General features: G+C 36.5%; 1 protein-coding gene across 3 annotated transcripts in view; it reads right to left on the bottom strand.

Annotated features, from left to right (window-relative positions):
- PDGFRB (platelet derived growth factor receptor beta) overlaps positions 1-20,305 on the bottom strand; it is a 94,745-nt gene extending 74,440 nt beyond the window's left edge. The window contains exon 1 of one of the 3 annotated variants that reach the window (XM_026696600.2): positions 20,145-20,305. Coding sequence is in view for 1 of the 3 variants with exons in the window: in XM_087924297.1 (XP_087780423.1) it covers positions 15,397-15,440 (44 nt within the window). In the remaining 2 variants the exon portion in view is untranslated. Of the gene's footprint in view, positions 1-15,378; positions 15,456-20,144 lie in introns of those variants that run through there. The other 2 variants (XM_087924297.1, XM_087924298.1) reach the window with 2 other exon arrangements.
- Between the last annotated feature and the right edge of the window lie 325 nt (positions 20,306-20,630).

Below are 20,630 nucleotides of genomic sequence, written 5' to 3'. Positions count from 1 at the left end.
ATTGGGTATGACATATCATGTTTACCGGACTTTGGATTTAATTTCTCATCCCATATTCCTGGTTGAAGTTGTTATATAGTTTCCAATAACTTTAGATGTTGTAAACTACTGGAAGATTGGTATATAAATTAAGACATAATCAAAAATCTGATTCTCCAATCAAAGACTGAGAGTCACTAATTAATAAATATTATCTCAAATATGAATAGAAAGATCAGCATGGCAGAAGATTTATTCTGTTGCTCCAGGCACCAGGTTGATTCTAAATCCAGGCCCAGTTTTCTCAAGTCCTCTAGATATGTTGAAGTACAACAGGCAGCTGCCTGAAACTTATGGAAGTTGTAGCTAGAGCCATCTGGAGGGCAACAGTCTGAAGAAAATTCATTATATAATGCAAATTTTAAAGAGCAAAGCAAACAGAGCGATTTATATCTTTAGATATAGCATCTAAAATAGCAGCAGCAAATAAAAATTGAGATTATTGGGAAAAGAAGTTTTGGTTCTTAGTATAGTGTAAATATGGCCATCTATTATGACGGGTGAGTTGAATATATATGCTGGAATTCATATGAGCAATTCGAGAGCAAGAAACTGTAGATCATGCCATAATTAACTTCCTAAATTTTATTCCAGATATTTTTTTTTTATAGAGCAGGGACCATTCTCCTTACTGGCACATGACTCTAATCACAGAGCATACACTCTCAGTAATCCTCCTGGTGTTTGGTTGAAGGCAGCCTTTCTAGGATTCCCAAGAAACTAAGTCAGAATAAAATTTCATTTCCATTGTTATCTATTAGCCTTTCGCCATGTTCAGTAAGTAGCTATTGTACTTTAATTTAGAGAATATCTGAAGTCTTTTTTCATTGTTCTTATTTTACATCAACTTCAACTCATTGTGAGCAGTAGATTTTCCTGAAAAATCTTTACAAATCTGGGTAACCTGTATATACTCTTCCTGGATGACATTTCTGCACTTTCCACTTTTACAATAGAAAGTCAATATGCACGGATTAGATACTTTTAAAATTCATACTGATTTCCTACTTGGAATTTTTTGCAACTGTCTCTTTTTAATCTCCAGTAGTTCAGTGAAAACTTAGACTTGCAACATTGTTGAATGTTCCACAACTGAAAAAGAATTTAATACATTCAGAATTAGCAGCAAAGATGAAATTTACCTGTTTGATTAGAAAAAGGTCAACAACTGCATTTATTAGTGACTGGAAACCCCTTATGGATTTTTTGGTGGGAAAAAAAAAGAAAAGAAAAATGAACTTGTGATTTATGGATTTGAAAGGGTAGTTTATGGAAAGAAGGAAATAATTATTTAGCCTTAGAGGTGGCAAAGTAAAAATGTATAACTGCTATCAAGGAGCCATGTCTTTATAAACTTTCTTTTTCTATTTTCATGATTTACTGTTCTTTATTATTTTTTCTCTTATGACTTTTGTTCATTCCTTTAATAACAATTAAACACATGCACATTTTAATATACCGTACATAGCTGTTGAACAGGAATGAGGTTGTGGGTTCCCAGAAAGGGAGCCAACCCTGGAATATTATAACCATCTCGTGTGAAGGTTCCTATGGATTGGTATCAGATCAAGTTGATCCCCTGATGCCTTCCCTCATCCTTTGAAGGAGAAAGCTATCAGCAAGACAAATGAGGAATTTCTTGCTGAAATGTTCTTGGTTGAGTTTATCTCCCAATAGATATCAGGGTAATTAAAGTCTCCAGTCACTATTACTTCATGGGTCTTTGAAAGGTCTGCATTTTGTTTTGGGAAAACATTATCCACATTATCTTCTTGGTTAAATAGTTGGCAGGACATACTTCTACATACTTAACCCAGTACCTTCTTTCTACTTGTTTAACCCATATGCTTCCCACAATGCTAAGCTTATTCCCTCAAATTCTGTGCAGAAAGTGCAAGTTCCTCATCTCTTTATGTACCATCTAGAATAGATCAGGACTGTAAAACTCCCAGTCTGTGGGCTGGATGCGTCACATGCTGGCCACGTTCATGCCTGGTTTAGTGAAGGGGGGAAATGTCCCAATACGTCACGTGACGCTGCCATGATGACATGAGTTTGACACCCCTGACCTAGATAGTCTGGGAGGTAATGCTGGGCAGCAACTAATATTTTGGTGTCTACTGATACCAATGATCTGAGAAATGGTCTGAAAGCTAAATTTAGGCTGTTGTGTGGGTCCAGGACCCACACAATAGTTTTCCCAGAAATGTTACCTGTTCCACAAGCAGGGCAATTAGGCTGAGCTGAGTAAATTCCTTGCATGGATTAGATAAGAGTGCCAACAGGTTAAATTTAGGTTTTTGAGGCACTGGAAATAAGCCAGGTTATAAAAGATGGGCTCCATTTGAATCAGAAGGATATTATACTGTTGGTGTGTAATATACTTTTATGGTAGAGTAGCTTTTAAACTGATATTGAGCGGGAAGGAAGGGAAACAATTGTGATATGATGAGTACATTTTTTAATGGTACTTATATAACACATCCTAATAACCAGGAGATTCTGGCCAGTGTAGACTACATATACAAACTAAGAGAAACAGATTATATATACTTCACAATAAAAAGATCATTGGAAAACAAAACAAACCTGAAGACGGAAAGACGGCAAGGGGATGGGGTGATTTTTCTAAGAAGTAAGAATAATGTCAGAGTTTCGAGATAATGTCAGTGTTCCAGCAAACCTCCATTCCAGTCAGTAACTCTGAGACTAGCATAATCTCAGAAGCACCTTTATTGGAATAGCACCTGGCACATCTGTGGAATCTCGAAACTAAAAGTTTCCCGGACTCCCCACAATGTCCCAAACTACAATCCATCCCCTTTTCTCCCATCATCACATCACATGGACCAATCACGATCTGTCCCAGTGTAAGATCCTTTTTCTCTGCTACGCCACACTTAATAACTTTGAACTAAAAAAAGAATTTTATTTTGTCTATTTAGAACTACTCAATTAAAATCAACCCCGTCTCACTTTTCCAGGCGATGTGGCAGCGTGGAATATGGCTTCCAAAGCTGACAAATAATCAAGAAAACAGAGATCATGTGGGTAAATGTGCAGATCACAGAAAACCAAAAGGTGAGACTGCTCAGGAGCTTATATGCAAGTGCCTGGAACTTAAAGCCAAGGAGGATTAGAAAGAAAAAAAAATACCACAGACATTAGAGAAACACAGAATACAAATAACCTATACAACACAGTTGTCTCTTGAAAAAGGCGGGAGGTGGAGGAGTATACTAAGGGCAGAAATATCCTGCATGTCAGAAAGGGAAGAGGTTTCCACAAGAACTTACAAATGGAGCAAAACCCTTCCACTGAATTGCTCTGGGTGTCCAGAACCAAGAAATTATGAGGTCTCTGCTGCTACCCTTGACCAAGAAGCTAAAGATGACCTATAAATGGAGGAAAATGAAATTACAGAGGCATTGAAAAAAGAGACAGCATGGATAACAAGGAACACCAGATAAATATTAGGAAATAAGTATCCTGGACACAACAAAGTGATCACATTTCTAGATATCTTAAAAGACTGTATGTCCTGGACCAGCTAATTAAAAAGCCAGCTGCAAAATTCAAATTCGTATGATAAAAAACATTCATTGTGGGAGGGATGGTTTCACCATCTTTTGTTTTAATACTTTGTAAGGGATTGAACTGACACCAGGGTGTTTGCTTGTGAACTGTGTGAGAAGTGGTTCTCACATATACCTACTAGCATATGTTTGAGTTTAAGTTCACCTTGGGATCCCCTCCATTACCTAAACATTAATATATAGGCAATGAAGGTCATGCAGTTTATCAGTTCGCATTCTTCCTGATTTCTCACCAAGTTTTGTAACAAGGGCCTGTTATAGCAATGCTCCTTTTTCTTCTTTCGATCACTAAGCAGAGTGGGAAAACCGAATAATAAGGGATCCATCTCTGACAGCCAAACTACCGAGAATTTTGAAAGTTGTTATTATATTACACCTGGAGAGCACCAGGTATTTGTTTCTCTGTTTGTTTGTTTCATTTAGAAACTGCCCATCTCCCTCACAGAGTGGCTCTGGGTAGTGCAAAATGTTAAAAATATAAAAACTGAAGATATTTTTTTAAAAAAAATAGAGGAAAGGATGGTTAAAAATTGATATTACAACCATATGTGGTGGACGTGCGTGGATGCCAAAAAATATTGGACTAAAATCCACACATGGTTGGAAAAAAATGACAAAAAAAGCATATCGAATTGAAACCAGAGATATTTTTATTGGGAATTTTACCTCAAATATATAGTAAAAATTGAAATATTTGATTGTAAATGTATTAACAGCGGCTAGGATCATATTTGCTAAAAACTGGAAAAATGAGAAAATACCAACACAGGAGGAAGTTATTAAGAAAATAATGGAACGTGCTGAAATGAGTAGATTGACATTTGAAATAAGAGAACAAGAAGATAAACAATTTTATAAAATTTGGGATCTATTCTATCAATGGTTAGACAATAAAAAATGGTAATGAAATATGTAGATTTTTAGAACATAATGAATATATAAAGATGTTTTTATATATATATATATATATCTACAAAATGATTATAGGATAGATTTGAGATGGAAATATGAACTGTCATAAAATAAATTCAGTAAAATATGTATTATTTTGTAAAACATGAATAATAGTACAGCCAAATGATTAATAATGATATTAATGTATTTAGGAATATTTGATTGACAATATGAGAACATATACAATGTAATTCTAATTGAACACTACGAAGTAGAAGCACAAAACAATTTGTAAACCAACCGACACACTGTATGTACATATATGGAAGATGGTTTGAGGTTTTTATGTTGTGTTTGTTTTTGTTTGTCTTAAAAAACAATAAAACTTTTTTTAAAAAATTAATATTACACATTAATTTTGCTGGGACCCAGAAGGGCCTTCTCCGTGGTGGCTCCCTCTCTCTGGAACATCATCCCCCCAGAGATTAGAATGGCCCCACTGTGACACTCTTCCGAAGGCGCTGAAGACCTAGTTCTGCCAGTGGGCCTGAGGAATGCAGAACAGGATGGAGCCCATTAAATGGCTCGTGTGATGTGTTGTCACTGGGGTGGGTTTTTTTTGTTATTTTATTATTCTCTTTTATTAGTTTTATTGTTTTATATATGAGGTTTTTATATTCCTGTAAGCCACCTTGAGTCGCCATGTGTGAATAGGCAGCAATATAAATTTCCTAAAATAAAATAAAATAATGAAAATATTAAAAGGCAGGGAAATTGACTTCAGGGTGCTAACTTCATGGTTCAGAGTTGGCTGCATGAAAACCTCTCTGCCACATTGGAGGATTTAACCTTCTTCAGCAATAGGAACTACAAAAAATGACAAAACCCCAAGTCTGATGCTACATTTTTCATCCTGGCAGCAGTGAGACAAGCTAGCAATTGTCAACATTCTCATGACGTTAAGCAAGCCCTACCTGTGCATGCCTATGATACTGTTATATGCAGTGAGATCCATCTGAAGCAGTCCTGACTGTCCAGATGTTCACTGCTTGAGTGTCTGATCTTTGAAAATGTTTGGCAAGTATTTGTACTGAGCAACACAGTTACAATAGAGGAAATGACTATTGAAACAATTATGATTGTTTTTATATATTGTGCATGACCCCTGTTATGTGACTCAGCACCTCTGATCTTAATTATTTTCTCATAAGAAAAAAAGATTGCCTCTGAAGCTGATGGAGATTTAGCGTATATTTGGATATATCTTCTGACTTATAAATAAGCAAGCATGTCAAGTATATAAATATGTATTGTATGTACCTTTTTAAACCTTTCTAGAACTGAGCTTGTATCTGTGAGCCTTTCTCATGGAGCTAAATTATGCACAACAGGCAGAACAACAGTTCTGTGCAGAGCAGGACTAACAAATGAGCAAGAATCATGTGCGATCATGAACAGACTTATTAGTAAATTCTTCAGAAGAATTAGTTAATTCTTCAGAAAGTATACAGGACCATGTCATAACCTTCCTACTCCATTTCAGGGGTAGGAGAGAAAACAGAAAAGAAGTGGCTTGTGTTGTAAAAGCTTAAAATAAAATGAAACATCTGTTTGGCAAAATGCCACTGTTATAAATAAGTCTCAGCGCATTGATATTCACCCCACTCAATGCATATGCTTCCTCTTTCTCCTTATTAGCATCAAGAAACAGTCCCATAGAGCATTAGGTTGCTTTGGAAAAGCAGGCAAAAAAAAAAAAATCTTGGAACTGATTATGGGAAAATACCTTTATGGATGCAGAAGGGTCAGGCAGAGAGAATGCCTGCTGACGTACCTGAGAATGCAGCAGAGAACAGGAGCCAAGTGCTGGATTAATCTCCAGAAAACACAGTAAGCTCCTACTATTTCAATCATATATATTATATGACATGTATGTGTGTGCTTATGTACATCGTATACAAGTTTATATGCAGTTTCTACTCTTATTTGAAGCTCTTGTGCCATTTTTCATTTTTAGCACCACAACTCTTCCCATATCTTTTTTTTTCTTAACTCCAGCATAAAGTTGAGAAAATGGCTTCTTAAATTCCATTCACAGATCTGTATAAATTAATGCTATTCTGGGCTGCTCTTTCTGCTAACTTGTATTTATGCACCATCCTGAGGTAAGCTTTAGCAGTGGCAGGCAGGTGCCCAGTTGGGCTATCATGAACAGCAAATGTTTCTTTCATTTCCCAGCCAGAAAAAAAGGAGATTTGCACACTAACAATATGAGTAACTTTAGTTGGTGGGCTGAACTAGACAGCAAAATATTTTGGCGAACTCCTGGGCCAAAATTCAGCATTAGCATAGTTTTCACTTGCATTGCCTGTTTCTTCCTTTAGAAAGTAGACTGTATCCTCCCAACTTGGGCCAAATCTCTTGGGACAAGTGCTTGTGATTGTTAATTTCTCTAAGTGGAAGCAGTCTGGAACATTCCTGAGTCATAAGGTCCCATCTTGAAAACATGGGATAAAGTTAGTATTAACAACTGGTACATTAAAACAGCTAGTCATAGTTTCCATAGTAACTGTTCTTTGCCAGCTACCAAAATCTTTTCTCCAAATTAGAGTCAAAAATCTACCTAGACATTTCCACATTTAGGAAAAGAAATTGTAGGCACCAGCCCTTAGTATAATGGGGAAGGAAGGGGGAAGGACTAAAACAAATTTAAATCCTGGCAGCTAACCATGTTGACTTCTCTTCATACATTGAAAAAGACCCTGCCTTCTTATCTCAGCTACATAATTAGTTTATTCTTCCAGTTTATTTCCAATCACTTTCGGAGGTGAAAAAGTACTGGCCAGGTGATTTTTTCTTCCAACATTTATAAAAGAGAGTATCTCCATCATTTTAAAAGCATGTTTTTTAAAACTTATTTTATTTTGGAATAAGTTGTTATTTCATGTTATTTGCATCTGAGTATTTTATTTTAACAGGAATGCCCTTTTATCAATTGATGGCATATAATGTGGAAACAGACTTCCTCAACCCAATATATTTCCAGATATATTGAGATGGCAAATCCACAAACCCCTTATCAGCATGCATCTAGAGAATATTGGGTTGGGGAAGGTTGTTCTAGAAGAATCATTTTCAGTGTTTTCTCACTGAAGGCATGTTACAGTGGTAAGACAAAGATGTCTTACTGCTTATTCAAATGAAAAAGAAAGCATTGTTTCAGACATGCAGAACATTAACAATATAAACACACTAATAGAAGGTTAATAGAAATACCCATTAAGACTGAATATTAAATGTAGGAAGAAAACCAAGGAACTTTATGTACCCTAGATGCATGCCAGTACTCAGTAGGATTCCTACAATCAGAATGCAAACAAACTATATTTTCAGTACTTTATAAAGTTGATTTATCTTTGAATGTTTTCCAGAAATTCAAGGATTTAGATCTATGGGGAATTCTTTCACCTCACAAAGCCCTCCAGGCACTATACAATTTCTTACATTTAAAAACAAACCTTCTTGAGTAACATCAGTGCCCCCCTTTATTTTTAGAAGTGCCTCTGGATTCTAAGTGAACCTTATAAAAATGAAGTTTTATTTTCTTAGAAAATAATATTCTCTTTAGAAAAATAAGAAGGGTGGGCAGCCAGTCATATTTTGAACTGTCCCCACCTGCTCAGAAAATTGATACTTTTATAGGTGGCATGGAGCATTCTGGGAGCTGGGGAAATTGGCTGGCAAGGAATATTCTAGTAAATCAGTGCCTTATAACTAATCATATTCCTCTTGCCAGCCATCTTGCAAAAACACCCCAAGGTGTCTTCCAAACATGCCAATCATCCTCAAATTACAGGAATCATTAGTTTATACATACACAGTGCTAAAATAAAATAAAATAAAATTTCAAGTTATAGGAATACGCCTTCATTCCCATTTGGTCATCTAATCAACTTTGTGTTTTTATTCATCATAAAGTAAAGGCTATTATGCTTAAAACAAGAATGTCACATTGTTTATTCCAATCCTTTCACCTGAAAATGTTGTAAACCTCTTCCTTGGAAGACATTTTTGTTGACCAATTTTAAATATATTTTTTATTCATTGGATTAACATTTTCAGATTTTTTGCTTGAAACATTTTCTGATTTTATGTCTGATTTTATCTAGTGTGGAGTTTTTTGTTGGAATGGGGAAAGTGTGATGAAATCACCAGCTGAAGGAGACAGGGCCCCAATTGGAGGTGGGTGGGTTAAAAGACATTCCAGCTTAAGAGTTCATTCAGGGGAGGAAACTTTAGGTTTCTATCTGCCGTTTCCCAAGGGAAAGCAGATAATCTGGTGAGATTTTTGTAAACTGGTCATCAACAATAAAGAAACCCATTTTATAATTCTGGAAGTTGTTCTGGTTGCTTGTGCTTGATAGCCCAATTGAAAATTCAGCATAAAGATATATGAAAAAAGTAAGCAAGTAAACTATTCAGTATCTATACTGATATACCATCTTAACGTAGACACAAAACCTGTATAAAACTGATCAGAGCAAGAAAATCACATTGCAGCCACAAAGTTGAATGGGACACAATGGATGGGGAGCTGAAAAGGAGGAGTGTGAAGAGACTCAATAATAAGTTGGTGGGAAAACATTAATTTGCAAAGTAGTTTGGTGTATCAGAAGGTCTGGATACAACTCCAGTATTTCAACCTGTGTGGCCGCAAACCAAATACCTCCTCCAAGTTTGAATGCTGCAATGCTTCAGGATAGGTCAATTATGTGTTTCCTCCCTAATATCAGCCCATCAGATCACAAACCAGGCTGAGGCATTGATGCTTCCCCTCCTGATATTTTACAGGAATTCTTTTATTTTCTGGATTACCCAGTGAATTACATCAGTTTGTTTGAACCATGGACTTAAATCCAATGAGTAAGCTAAAAAGAGTATTACACTAAAGTGCAGGTCGTAACTTGCATTGATATATTGGTATAAAAACCAGGCAGAAAGATATTTTGATTAAACTCTATTAGATTGGAAAACAATAAAAACAAGGAGACTAGCATGTGAGTTAAAATATCTTGTGCACATTTGAATGCTCTTATCTTTGAGCAGTAAGTGTGCAAATTAAATCTGCAAATAAGGACACAGTATTTGCATGGAGATAAAAAAATAAAGTAAAACATAAAATCCTAACACATTATATCAGATGAGTTTAAATGAAAATTGTATTTAGATATACAGGAAAAGAAATGCTGATACCTCACATTACCTATACAAGAAGGTGATCCTAAAATACTAATAATCACTAAGAAGTTGCTGATGGATCAAATATGTGACAAAGTCTGACAAAATGTCACTTGTGTAAATCTCATAACTGCTCACTTACAGGAAACCTGAACAGGTAATAGATTCCCAACACATTGAACCAATCCATTCATATGGCTTTTCCAGTACTATCATTTTCTTTGACATGCAGGATTTTAAGGAGTTGTGGCTGAATTCTCAACATTACCAAGACACAGTAATTGGCACCAATTAAATTGCTACATTCATGTTTGAATTGCTTTTCCTGGCAAGTCTCATTGTCTTATTTATTCTGAAAGTATACTGAAAATATGTTTGCTTGTGGTTTACTCTGAATCAGGGCCAGCAGAAAACAAATCATCCCGAGTCTCCATTCTAAAGACGCCACCTCAGTTCTATGGCATTATTTATCTTTCTCTCTTGCCCTGGACAAGCTATAAAATAAATTTTCATTTTTTTTTTGAGGCTTGTGGATACATTTAAAAAAAAAAATATTCTACTTTCTAGAGAACTGCAGACTTGGGCATTTTCCAACACATAGTTGAAACTAGAAGAAAAATTCTTTCAAGCTAGAGAAGCCAGAACATTAACTGTTCAGTCTCCAAATATCAGAACTTGATATAAAAGCTCTGAACCCTATATACAGTAGATTACTGAAAATGAACATTGGCTGAAGTCATACAATGTCCAAGTTTCTCCCCTGCCTCTGAGGATTTATCATCAGATTAAAAATACAAACTGTATACAATTTGTCATAACAGGAGGAAAATCACAGCGATCCATATTGTGTGTATATACTAAGTCTGTAAGGAGAAAAATACTGAAAGATATTTAGACAAACTATCAACCTCCCTATTCTATATTAGATAATTGAATGACAAAAATCTCAATAAATATGGCCATGTACGTTCCCAGAATTTTTGGGGGGTCATTCGCTACTTCTGGCTTTTCTTAGCCATATACTCCCAGTTTAATTCTCTTGTATCATCTCCAAGTTTAAGTTCCCAAAGAGATATTTTCAGAATTGTATCTTTCTTCCAGTGCTGGGCAAAATATGTTTTTGCTTCTGTGAGCATATATTTTTCTGCAGGATTTTTTTTTTCCTGGGATTCTATATAATAAGAAAAAATGTGATTTCAGTTCAAATTTGATTTCCAATTTTTTATAGCGCCATGTTTGTCTTTTCAGTACTTTTTTTACTTGTCACTACATATAATAAAATGTTTCTTCAGTTTCATGACATTTCATGTTCCATGGCGTTTGTGACATTTATTACTGCATGATTTATGAACCTTAAGGATCGTAGATAGAGTTGGATAACTTCTGTATATATTTACCATTTTATTAATTATGGTACCATGAGATACTTTGTCACTGCTGTGATACAGAGCTATCACACAGGCTTTTAATGCATTCACACTAAAGGCAGTGTTCTGGGAATGAGTTGAAGCATTTCTTTGTTTAGTTATTGCAAAAGAACTACCCACTAAGACTTGCAGAAATCCTACTGCCTTAGCTTTTATTTTATTTCTGCAAGGTTTTTTTTAATTCTTTCATTCTTTCTAAAAACAAGCCAATCTCTGTAAAAGTCAAAAGACCTCAGTGAGAAAGGAAATTATTCTTACTGCTGGGAATATGAAAGAGTAAACCCTTGTGTTTTCTTTTTTTTCCTGATTTAACTTAATATGCTTCTTTTTCTTCCACTTCATCCAATGAATTTTTAAGGAACATTGGAGGCTGGCTGAATCTGTTCTTAGCTTAGTGCTTATAACAGGGACAAAAGAGATTGAAGAGATTGTATGTAATCAAGAATGAAAAAGAAGGGATTCCTCCTACACCTCAGTGACACGTTGGTCCCTTGGTTGTTGTTGTTTTTGAATGCCTTGCTTACAAAAACATTTCCTTTTAATAAAAGATGATGGATCACAGCTCTCATGCGGTTTTATCTGACAGCATGAAAACACTTTGTCCCTGTAAAGATAATTTCTTCTTATGAGCTGTTTTTAAAGTTCAATTACCTATGGTTTACATGTTGCTTCCCCCCCCCCCCACCTATTTGAATTGGCTAGTCTAGACTTCCTGCTCCCTTACAATAAAAAAGATAACAAATATTTGTATAAACAACAAGTAGGAATCAAATATCTAAACAAAGCGACAAATATTTTTGTTGTGCACTTTAACTTTGGCAATTTCACATTCCAGTAGCAACTGGTGGGTAGAATACCAAGAGGATACTAATAAGCTTGTTGTACATGCTTGAAACAGAGGGTATACTCATGGTTTCTAAAGTATTATTAATATATTCAGAGGGTGTACAAGCAATAACTGACAATTATGCATAATTGAATAGAAAATTAATTATGCCCTATTACTCATCCATTTAGAAAGGACCCTATAGATTTATTTAAACAGGAATGCCAATAAACAACACATACATTCCTTTCATACATTTTAAAGGGATTTCCCCCTTTTTGTTTAAACGAACAAATGTAATTCCCAGTATCATTTGTTATGTCTTTTAGTTATCTGCCAGGATAAGCCAGGCCAGAACAATTTGAAAGTCAGATCAAACTTTAATTTTGTATACAAAATGAAAACACTGTCCTGAACTGTAGCAGAATTAAATGATTCAAGTCACAATTCTCAGGCCATAGACTCACACTAGCAATAAAGAGTATCTATTAATCTACAGTATGTGTTTTTTTAAACCAGAGTCAAGGAGTAATAAAATAAACTTATCTCACAGGGTTGTGGAGGGGAAAACAGGAGGCCGGAATACAAGTAGTCATCATTTAGCAAACATAATTGGACCTGGCAACTAGGTTGGTAAGCAAAGTGCTTGCTAAGTGAAAGCATGGCCATGTTAATGATCTTACTTCAGCTAATACTTTGTTTTATAGACTTGAAAAGGTCATAAATGCGAGCATTGGTTGCAAAGTTATTTTTCATCACTGTTGCAAGTGTGAATGGTAGCTAAATGGGGTAGTTACTAAACAAGACTACTTGTATTAGGTATATTTGCCACCCTGAATGATACATTTAAAAAGGTGGAATTATCCTGCGAGAATACTTCTAACACCATAAAACATCTTCCTATCCCAGGTGGGGGTTGGGAGATGGGGGTAAAAATGTCAAATCCAGTCTGAAAATTTGGCTAACTGTGTGACTAACCATAACTGCGGGAAAAACTCAGCATCTGTCAATTGCAAAAGGCAGCTTTGCATGAAGCCTCTTACATCCAGTACTTTTAACACCATCAAACAACACCATTTGCCTCTTCCAGGTCCTTGGGAAGGATTCGATCAATGGATAAAAATGCCAGCTCCAGCCTAAGCATTATGCTGACTGTGTGACTCCTCCTCCTCCTCATCATCATCAATCTGCCTACCCCAGGTCCTTGGGAAGGACTGGATAGGAAGGCTAAAATGCCAAATCCAGTCTAAACTTTTGGCTGGCTATGTGACCAACCATAAAATGGTGATGCTAGAGGTGGTTTCTTTAAACTTTAAACATTGTAGTCATAACCTAAGAATCTCCTGAAAGAACTGCACAATAGCACTTCGTGCTATACACGAAGATTATCCTTTTAAGTAGATGAGTTGTGCCATTTGCAACCAGAATCCTGAGATTAAGGGGAGGGGGCTAATGTACCAAGCCTTCTGTCTAGCTTAGTGATAGTAACTGCAAAGAGCTGACAGTTCTGATTGCCTGACACAGGATGCTTGCATATGTCCCACTGCACGTTAGCTTTAGTACTTTGTCATACTAAAGCTGGGAATAAGTTTAGGGATACAGAAAGAACAGAAGAGGTCAGTGGGGAATACCATAGAGGTCAGGCACTAGGTCAGGCATACCAATGAAAGGCTAGAGGTTAAAGCTGAGCCCAGGCAAAATTAATGTTGTGCTTTTAGTAGAACAGCAGTAGGAAAATGCAAGCAGGATCACACCAAATGAAAGAACAGCAAGGGGCTCTGACCACAGCTGTCCAAACTGTAACATTCCTCAATAAATGCAAGACTCAGGACTAGAGAAGTAAAATTGCCAGAAACTGTGAAGTCATTAAGAAAAACTCATTAAACTCAGTGTCTTGAGTTTCCTATCACTTAAGCCTAGATCCTCTGCTACCCTTACTTTCTATGACAGCATATTAGCACAAAAATTTCACTCTGAAAAAGGAAGCAACTTTTTATGTCCAAGAGAAAGATCTCTTGATTTTCTAACTCCAGAATTTTGAAATTTTCCTGCAGGAAGGAGAGAACATCAATCAAGTTACAAGCCAGAAGAAAGTTGAATATCCAAAGCCAGATACAGAATTACAGTTCAGTTACCACAATCCATGGCAACAGTTAAGAAAAGCAATGCAAAGGGGTTTTGTTTTTCTTCTACTCAATACAAGCTTTACTACATATATAATTTCATATGCCTCACAGTTGTTCTTACTCTCAGATCAATTAATGCTTCCTATGTCCCAACTAGTTTAAATATGTATCCAACTGTTAATAATCAAGGTGGGAAGGTTTTATTTTTCCAGGCAGGAAGTATTGCCTAGAAGACAATTTTCTTCAGATTCCAGCATGTTTGACAGTTGGGGATCCAGAAATTCATTTTCATAAATGATGGTTTACAGTTTTAAGTTTTCCGGCTGATGTTTCAATTCCCACATCTTTGATGACCCAGATCACCCAACCGACCAGAACAAAAGTAACCATATAAATCTTTAGTATCTGTCTCAAATACAAGGATTAATTTATTAATTATATGGTAGCACATCTCACAAAATTTAGAGCATCCTCCTCCAAACCCGGCTGGTAGACCTACTGTACTACTTTTACATTCAGATAATGTAGCCTTCATTTGTATTTCACCCATTGGGTTGAAGGGAGCCCTAAGCCCTGCACAAACTATTTTATTATTAATTAGCAAAAAATAAAAACAATTGTTTCAAAAAGCTTTTTAGACAGAATTATAGGAGACAAGGAAAAGGGAATAACACTGAATAGGTTCAGACCTTCAAAAATCTTGGACTTGTTGTCTACACCATTGGCTTGTGGAGGCCCCAAACTCAATCTCTATAACAGGTCAGAAGTATAGTTGCCATACTATGATTTTTTTTCTAAGATAGAAGGTAATTACATATCTAGTGGAATAAAAGTATTTGAGGCCAAAGTAATAGTGCGGCTGTCTTAAAACTTCCAAATATAGGTGTCTAAGAATTTAGGACCATTAGAGGTTGCCCCCTTGCCACAGTTATACAATCTGTTTTACACTGTGTGTGGAAACTACTTGGTGCCACCCTAAGGCACTGTAGAGTCTTCTCTGATACATTGATTTCAATGGGACTGATCAGGCCAAAGCATCTTTCAAGCAACATACCAGATATATGGTCTTGCAAAATGATCTATATTAATTAAGTGAACTCACAAAAATGGGCTCCTGCACATTACCTGTACCATACTATCCTTCAAACCACAAGAAGATATTTTACATTTGCCTGCTGCAATGCCCTCCCCTCTGACCTTTTGGAAGGTAGATTCCATAACTAATTCCATACCTAAATAGTTGCTCCTACCTCTGCTTCCTCTGTCTCTGCAGTGAAGGGGAAATTGAAAACATGGATCATGTGTTACTGCTGCCTTTTTAATAGAAATCTACAAGACATGTATAATGTATATTTCCCCATTTACCATATGATACCCAGACAGGCTGGAGTCTGATTACCTTTGTCTGCTGCTAACTGACCAAAAGGTAGAGATTTTAGATAATGAAGCCCAGTTTGGGGTCAGAGCTATGATCAAACATAAATAGCTCCTCCAAAGTGAAGTTATTCTGAACTTTGCCTAGGTTGCCATGATTCACTCTTATAATCCCATCTACCTTATACACATACCATTCCATGTCTTATCTTGTTATTTTCTTGCTGTAGTTGGTTGAATCATAACTGTCATAATCCCAATCAAATTCTAGTAGGTAGTGGTGTGATTCAAATTTTTTTACTACTGGTTCTATGGGTATGGCTTAGTGGGTTTGGCAGGAGTAGGATACTGTAAAATCTCCAGTCAGAGATGGGATTTGCTGGTTCTCAGAACTACTCAAAATTTCCACTACTGGTTCTCCAGAACTGGTCAGAACCTGCTAAATACCACCTCTGCTAGTAGAGCTTGAACAGGTAACTAGGCTCAATACAAGTTGAGATAACTTTACATTCTCCTAAGATCTTATAGATCCCACTACTTCTTCTTTATGTATAGTTATCTATCTTAATTAATTAAAACTTTTAGACACTAGATTATAATTTATAGATTTCTATCTGGTCTTAATCCATTTACTTTGCAATTCTATACCAATAATTCTTATTTTTTACTTTTGTATTATCGCAGTATGATCTTTTATTTCTATTTTAGAATGATTGTTATGGTGCTTTATGCAATATAAGCAATAACCACACAGACAAATGAACCAATTGGAAATAGTGACTACGATGTAATTCCTGTGAAACACATGAGTGCACCACCACCATCAACAACAAACTAGACAAGTATTAGTGCATTTGATTTAAAAAGAACAAATTTCTCTAAATAGTAAAGTTTTTTTTTAATTAATAAAAAATTAAAAGAGAAAATAGAGGTCCAAGTCTTCAAAATGCTTAGAGATCTCAGTATTTTTAAAATGTCATCATACAAGCTACTTAAAATACTGTATATTGAAGCTAAAACTAAGATTAGAGACTCTCTTGTGTCAAGTTTAGGTACTGGTGTTTACAGTATAGTTATCCATCCATGTAATTCTGGTAGAGCAATGTGGAAGTCATTTGCCATTGCCTTTTTCCAAAGTTTTTTTTTTCAATTTTCCATGTGTGTGCTCCTAATGGACTTAAGGTTTATCCAGATCCAACCAATACAGGCCAAGTTCTTTGCTCACATTCAGGCAATGTTAGTTAGAAGTTGCTACTTACAGTTAGAAGCTACTACTAACCAGAATGTTTTATAATACATTTGAAGTAAGACAAGTTGGGGGAGTTGGCAGTCTATCTGACAATAGATATTCTACAGAAAGGAATGGAATTGGAAGATATAAGATAGTACTGCAAACAGAGGTTAACAGATGAAATCATAGGCCTCCAGGACAAATCATGACTAAATAAATCACTAGGTCCAGACAATATCCACTCAAGGATATTGGGTGGATACTTAGATTTTAATGCAGTGAAAACAAATGTGAAGTTGCTGATCTTCTAACGCAAATATTCAACTTTTTCCTAGAAAATATCTTTGGACTCTGAGGACTGGGAAATAAATAACCTAACCCCTTTGCTTTTTCCATAATTCTAATGCATTCTCAAAAGCACACAGTGTCCTCCACTTCTTCAGTACTTGGCAGGTAGGAAATAACAAAAGCATATCATTTTCTATTCAACTTCATGGCTGCATTTGAGCAATTCACATGTGCCAGAGGCAGCAAAGATCGCTGAGCTAACAGACTAGCCAGGGAGTCTATCCACTGCTTAGAAGCAGAAAATAAGACCAGGCACTGAGCCTTGCAGTTCAGAAGTAGCTGCCACAGCAGCAATGGGAGAATGGAAATGGAGAGGGAACATATCCCCTGCTGCATTTGCTTCCTTGGCTGGCCAGTAGTCTAAATCTCTCCCGTGTTTCTTCAGAATGAAGCCTAGCTGGAAGAATAAAAAAGACCAAATTCAATCTAGGCAAGGAGTCCTGGGCTCAGGGCATATTCTCTGCAGGGTTCTGGCACTCAGGGTCTGTTTGTTGTTTTCCTGAAGGACCCAGAGTTGGGTATAGTTCAAAGAAAAACTGCAGAAAAGCAGAGGAGAGTCAAATTATCTAAAATGCATTATGAGAAGTTATCAAACCCTAATTGCAGTTGGGCTGCCAATAAATTTAAGATAATGATGATGATATTAATAATAATGTTAAAATATTGTAGGTTTTATGAATACAGACTGATAAAACTTTGGCTCATCACACACCAGATATAACTGTAGTTGAAACAAAGAAAGTGTGGATAATTGATGTGGCAATACTAGGGGACAGTAAAAAAAAGACAAAGAATTGGAAAAAATAAAAAAAGTATCAAGATCTGAAAACAGAAATGGAAAGATTATGACATAAACTGGCCATGGTAGTCACACTTGTTATTGGATGGCACATAAAAAATCTGCACATGGAGAAAAAAATATGTCAATTGCAAAAGGCCATATTGCTTGGATCTGCACATATACCATGCTGATACATTGCAGCATTCTAGATTCTTGGAAAGAACTCAAGGCATAATAAGGCCAACACCAGCTAAAAAAACTTTCAGTCACAAATTCATATTATTGGGAATAAATAATAGACCCTTTGAAACATTAATATTATAAAATTAACATATATGACATTGTTTAGTTCACACCTTCCGCCCCAAAAAGGAGCATTATAAAAGAGAGTGGCACTATAAGAATAAAATTGATTATAGTAGCAAGAAAGCAGGCCCATGTTACAATTGTGTTTCTTTCAAATAAACAGAGGGATGTTCAAATAAACAGCTATGGGATTTGTGTTCCTGCCTCATAGCTGTATTTTAGTTACCTATGAATTTTAATCTAGATGCCCAAATATTGAATATATTAGCAGTGTCGTCATGGCATTCTACAGACTAATTAATTTTGCTGTATCACCAGATGGATTTGAAATGAAGTTGTTTCTCAAAGACCACCCAGGAAGTTAATTTTTGAAATTGGAATCAGGATTTGTAGCTTGTGTTCTTTTACAACAGTGGTTAAGGAGATGCCCTACCAAACGCATATGCACTGAATGTACTACACACTGTGAGAAATACTGATGTGATGAAGTACCCACTCTGGTGAGTTCATGGGTCAAGTAATAGAAAAGTTCTAAATGAGCTCTTCTGAGCTCACAATACTTGTTTCAAATTCGAGACAGGTTGTTCCAGCATTACTGGAAGCATCCCAATACTGTTCCAGCCATTCCAGAAGTGTTTCATGCACAATTGTTCTAATTTGTGTTCAGAATGGCGGGGGGAATAGATTTTGAAATGGGGATGTTTCGAGTTTTAGATACTTGCAATTTGGTCAGAACAGCATGGGATATTACAGAAAAGACAAAAAAGTTATCACTAATCTGAACTGGGGTATTTTGAACTTGTACCCAGAGTATCCCCCCTCAAAAAGTTTTCAATTCAATTTATTTTTCTTGAGGCATAAATGCCAGCACTGTCTATAAAGGAGAAAAACTAACTAGCAGGGGATACAGAAGATGCGTGAAGCATGGGAAAGATAACTAGCCATTTCTCGCTTTTCAGGATAGCAACTATGTTAAAAGTTTTCTCTTCTGCAATGATCAGCAATATTCTGAGAACAAAATATTGTATCTCTTTTCACACTTTTGGTGTTTGGCTCTCTAGAGAAGCCGTTTTCACACATCATGGAGTTCATCTTTAACTAATGAAAGTAAAACTAGTACAGTATTAGTACTCTTGAAATCTGAGCTTAAAACTATTACAAAAAAGGGTGGTAAACAGGACACAGGGAGATGCTTTCTCCCATCCTCAGGCAAACCAATAGACTTTTTTCTTTCTTTTTTGAGTCCTTATGATGTTGCAAATAATTTATGTTTCAAATGCTAGCCACTGTATTTCACTGGATGGACACAAACAGGAGAAAAAGTCTGAACGAAAAATGGGGACAAACCTGAACCTTCAGCCCAATGACTCGCATCTCCTAATTTCAGTTTAGGGCACTGAATATCTTATTAGAATTAGAATAACAGAGTTGGAAGGGACCTTGGAGGTCTTCTAGTCCAACCCCCTGCTTAGGCAGGAAACCCTACACCACTTCAGACAAATGGCTATCCAACATCTTCTTAAAAACTTCCAGCGTTGGAGCGTTCACAACTTCTGGAGGCAAGTTTTTCCAACAGATTAATTGTTCTGTCAGGAAATCCCTCCTTAGTTCTGAGTTGCTTCTCTCCTTGAGAATCTTACTTTCAAGTAAGGTTCAGGTTTGTCCCCATTTCTCTGTCAGACTTTTGAAGTTCAGTTCCTAAAACAAGGGCTTTGTAACTCTGCTTTATATGGAGATGCTCTTTGGAACTCAGTGAAAGAAAGAAATTGACGGAAAATGAAGCATTTAAATCTTTGCAAATGCTGCCTTTTGCCCTTTTGGAAACTGATCCCAAAGGCAAATATGGTGAGCTCTCCACATCTGGATTCGTTAAAAAAAAAAGAGTTTCCATTTGCATCTTGCTTTTAGGCTGGTGCAACAAACAAGCTAAAAGCAAAGGAGACCACGGAAGGGCTTACCTTTAACTTTGCAGAAAGGGCTCTCGCCAAACGGCACCCAGAACTTGCTGGGACTCCCTTTCAAAACTTCGTTTTATCTTTCTTCTGAAGTTTCTCCGACTGCCCCGAGTCCTTCAGCTGAGCTATGCAGTCTTGCAAAAAAGAAAAAGAAAGGAAAAGGGGGGAAAAATGCCTGGGGAGGGTTGTCTGAAGCTCGAAGGGGCGGGACTTGGGTGGGGGAGGAGGAGGAGGGTGCCCAGAGCGCCCACTGCCTGGCTAGAGGCTCTGGTTTGTTTTTTTTATTACCCCCCCACCCCCGAGTATTCGTCACAGGATCCTAAACCGAGCCCTTGCTCCAGCTCTGCAGCGGTTCTTTTAAACCAACAAGAAGCCTCTGCCAGGAATGAGGCTTTGCGGTTGTTGATTTAATCCTACTTTGGGTTCAAACTTTTGGGATCGCAATCGCAGACGGAGACAGGAAGAATAGAAAAGGGAGGAAAAAAAAGA

This window comes from Pseudonaja textilis, chromosome 2 (genome assembly GCF_049901715.1).
Source record: "Pseudonaja textilis isolate UNSWEBS1 chromosome 2, rPseTex1.2, whole genome shotgun sequence".
In the NCBI taxonomy this organism is placed as follows: Eukaryota; Metazoa; Chordata; class Lepidosauria; order Squamata; family Elapidae; genus Pseudonaja; species Pseudonaja textilis.
The sequence above is the reverse complement of the archived record's forward strand: the minus strand, read 5'-3'. Positions and strand labels throughout refer to the sequence as shown.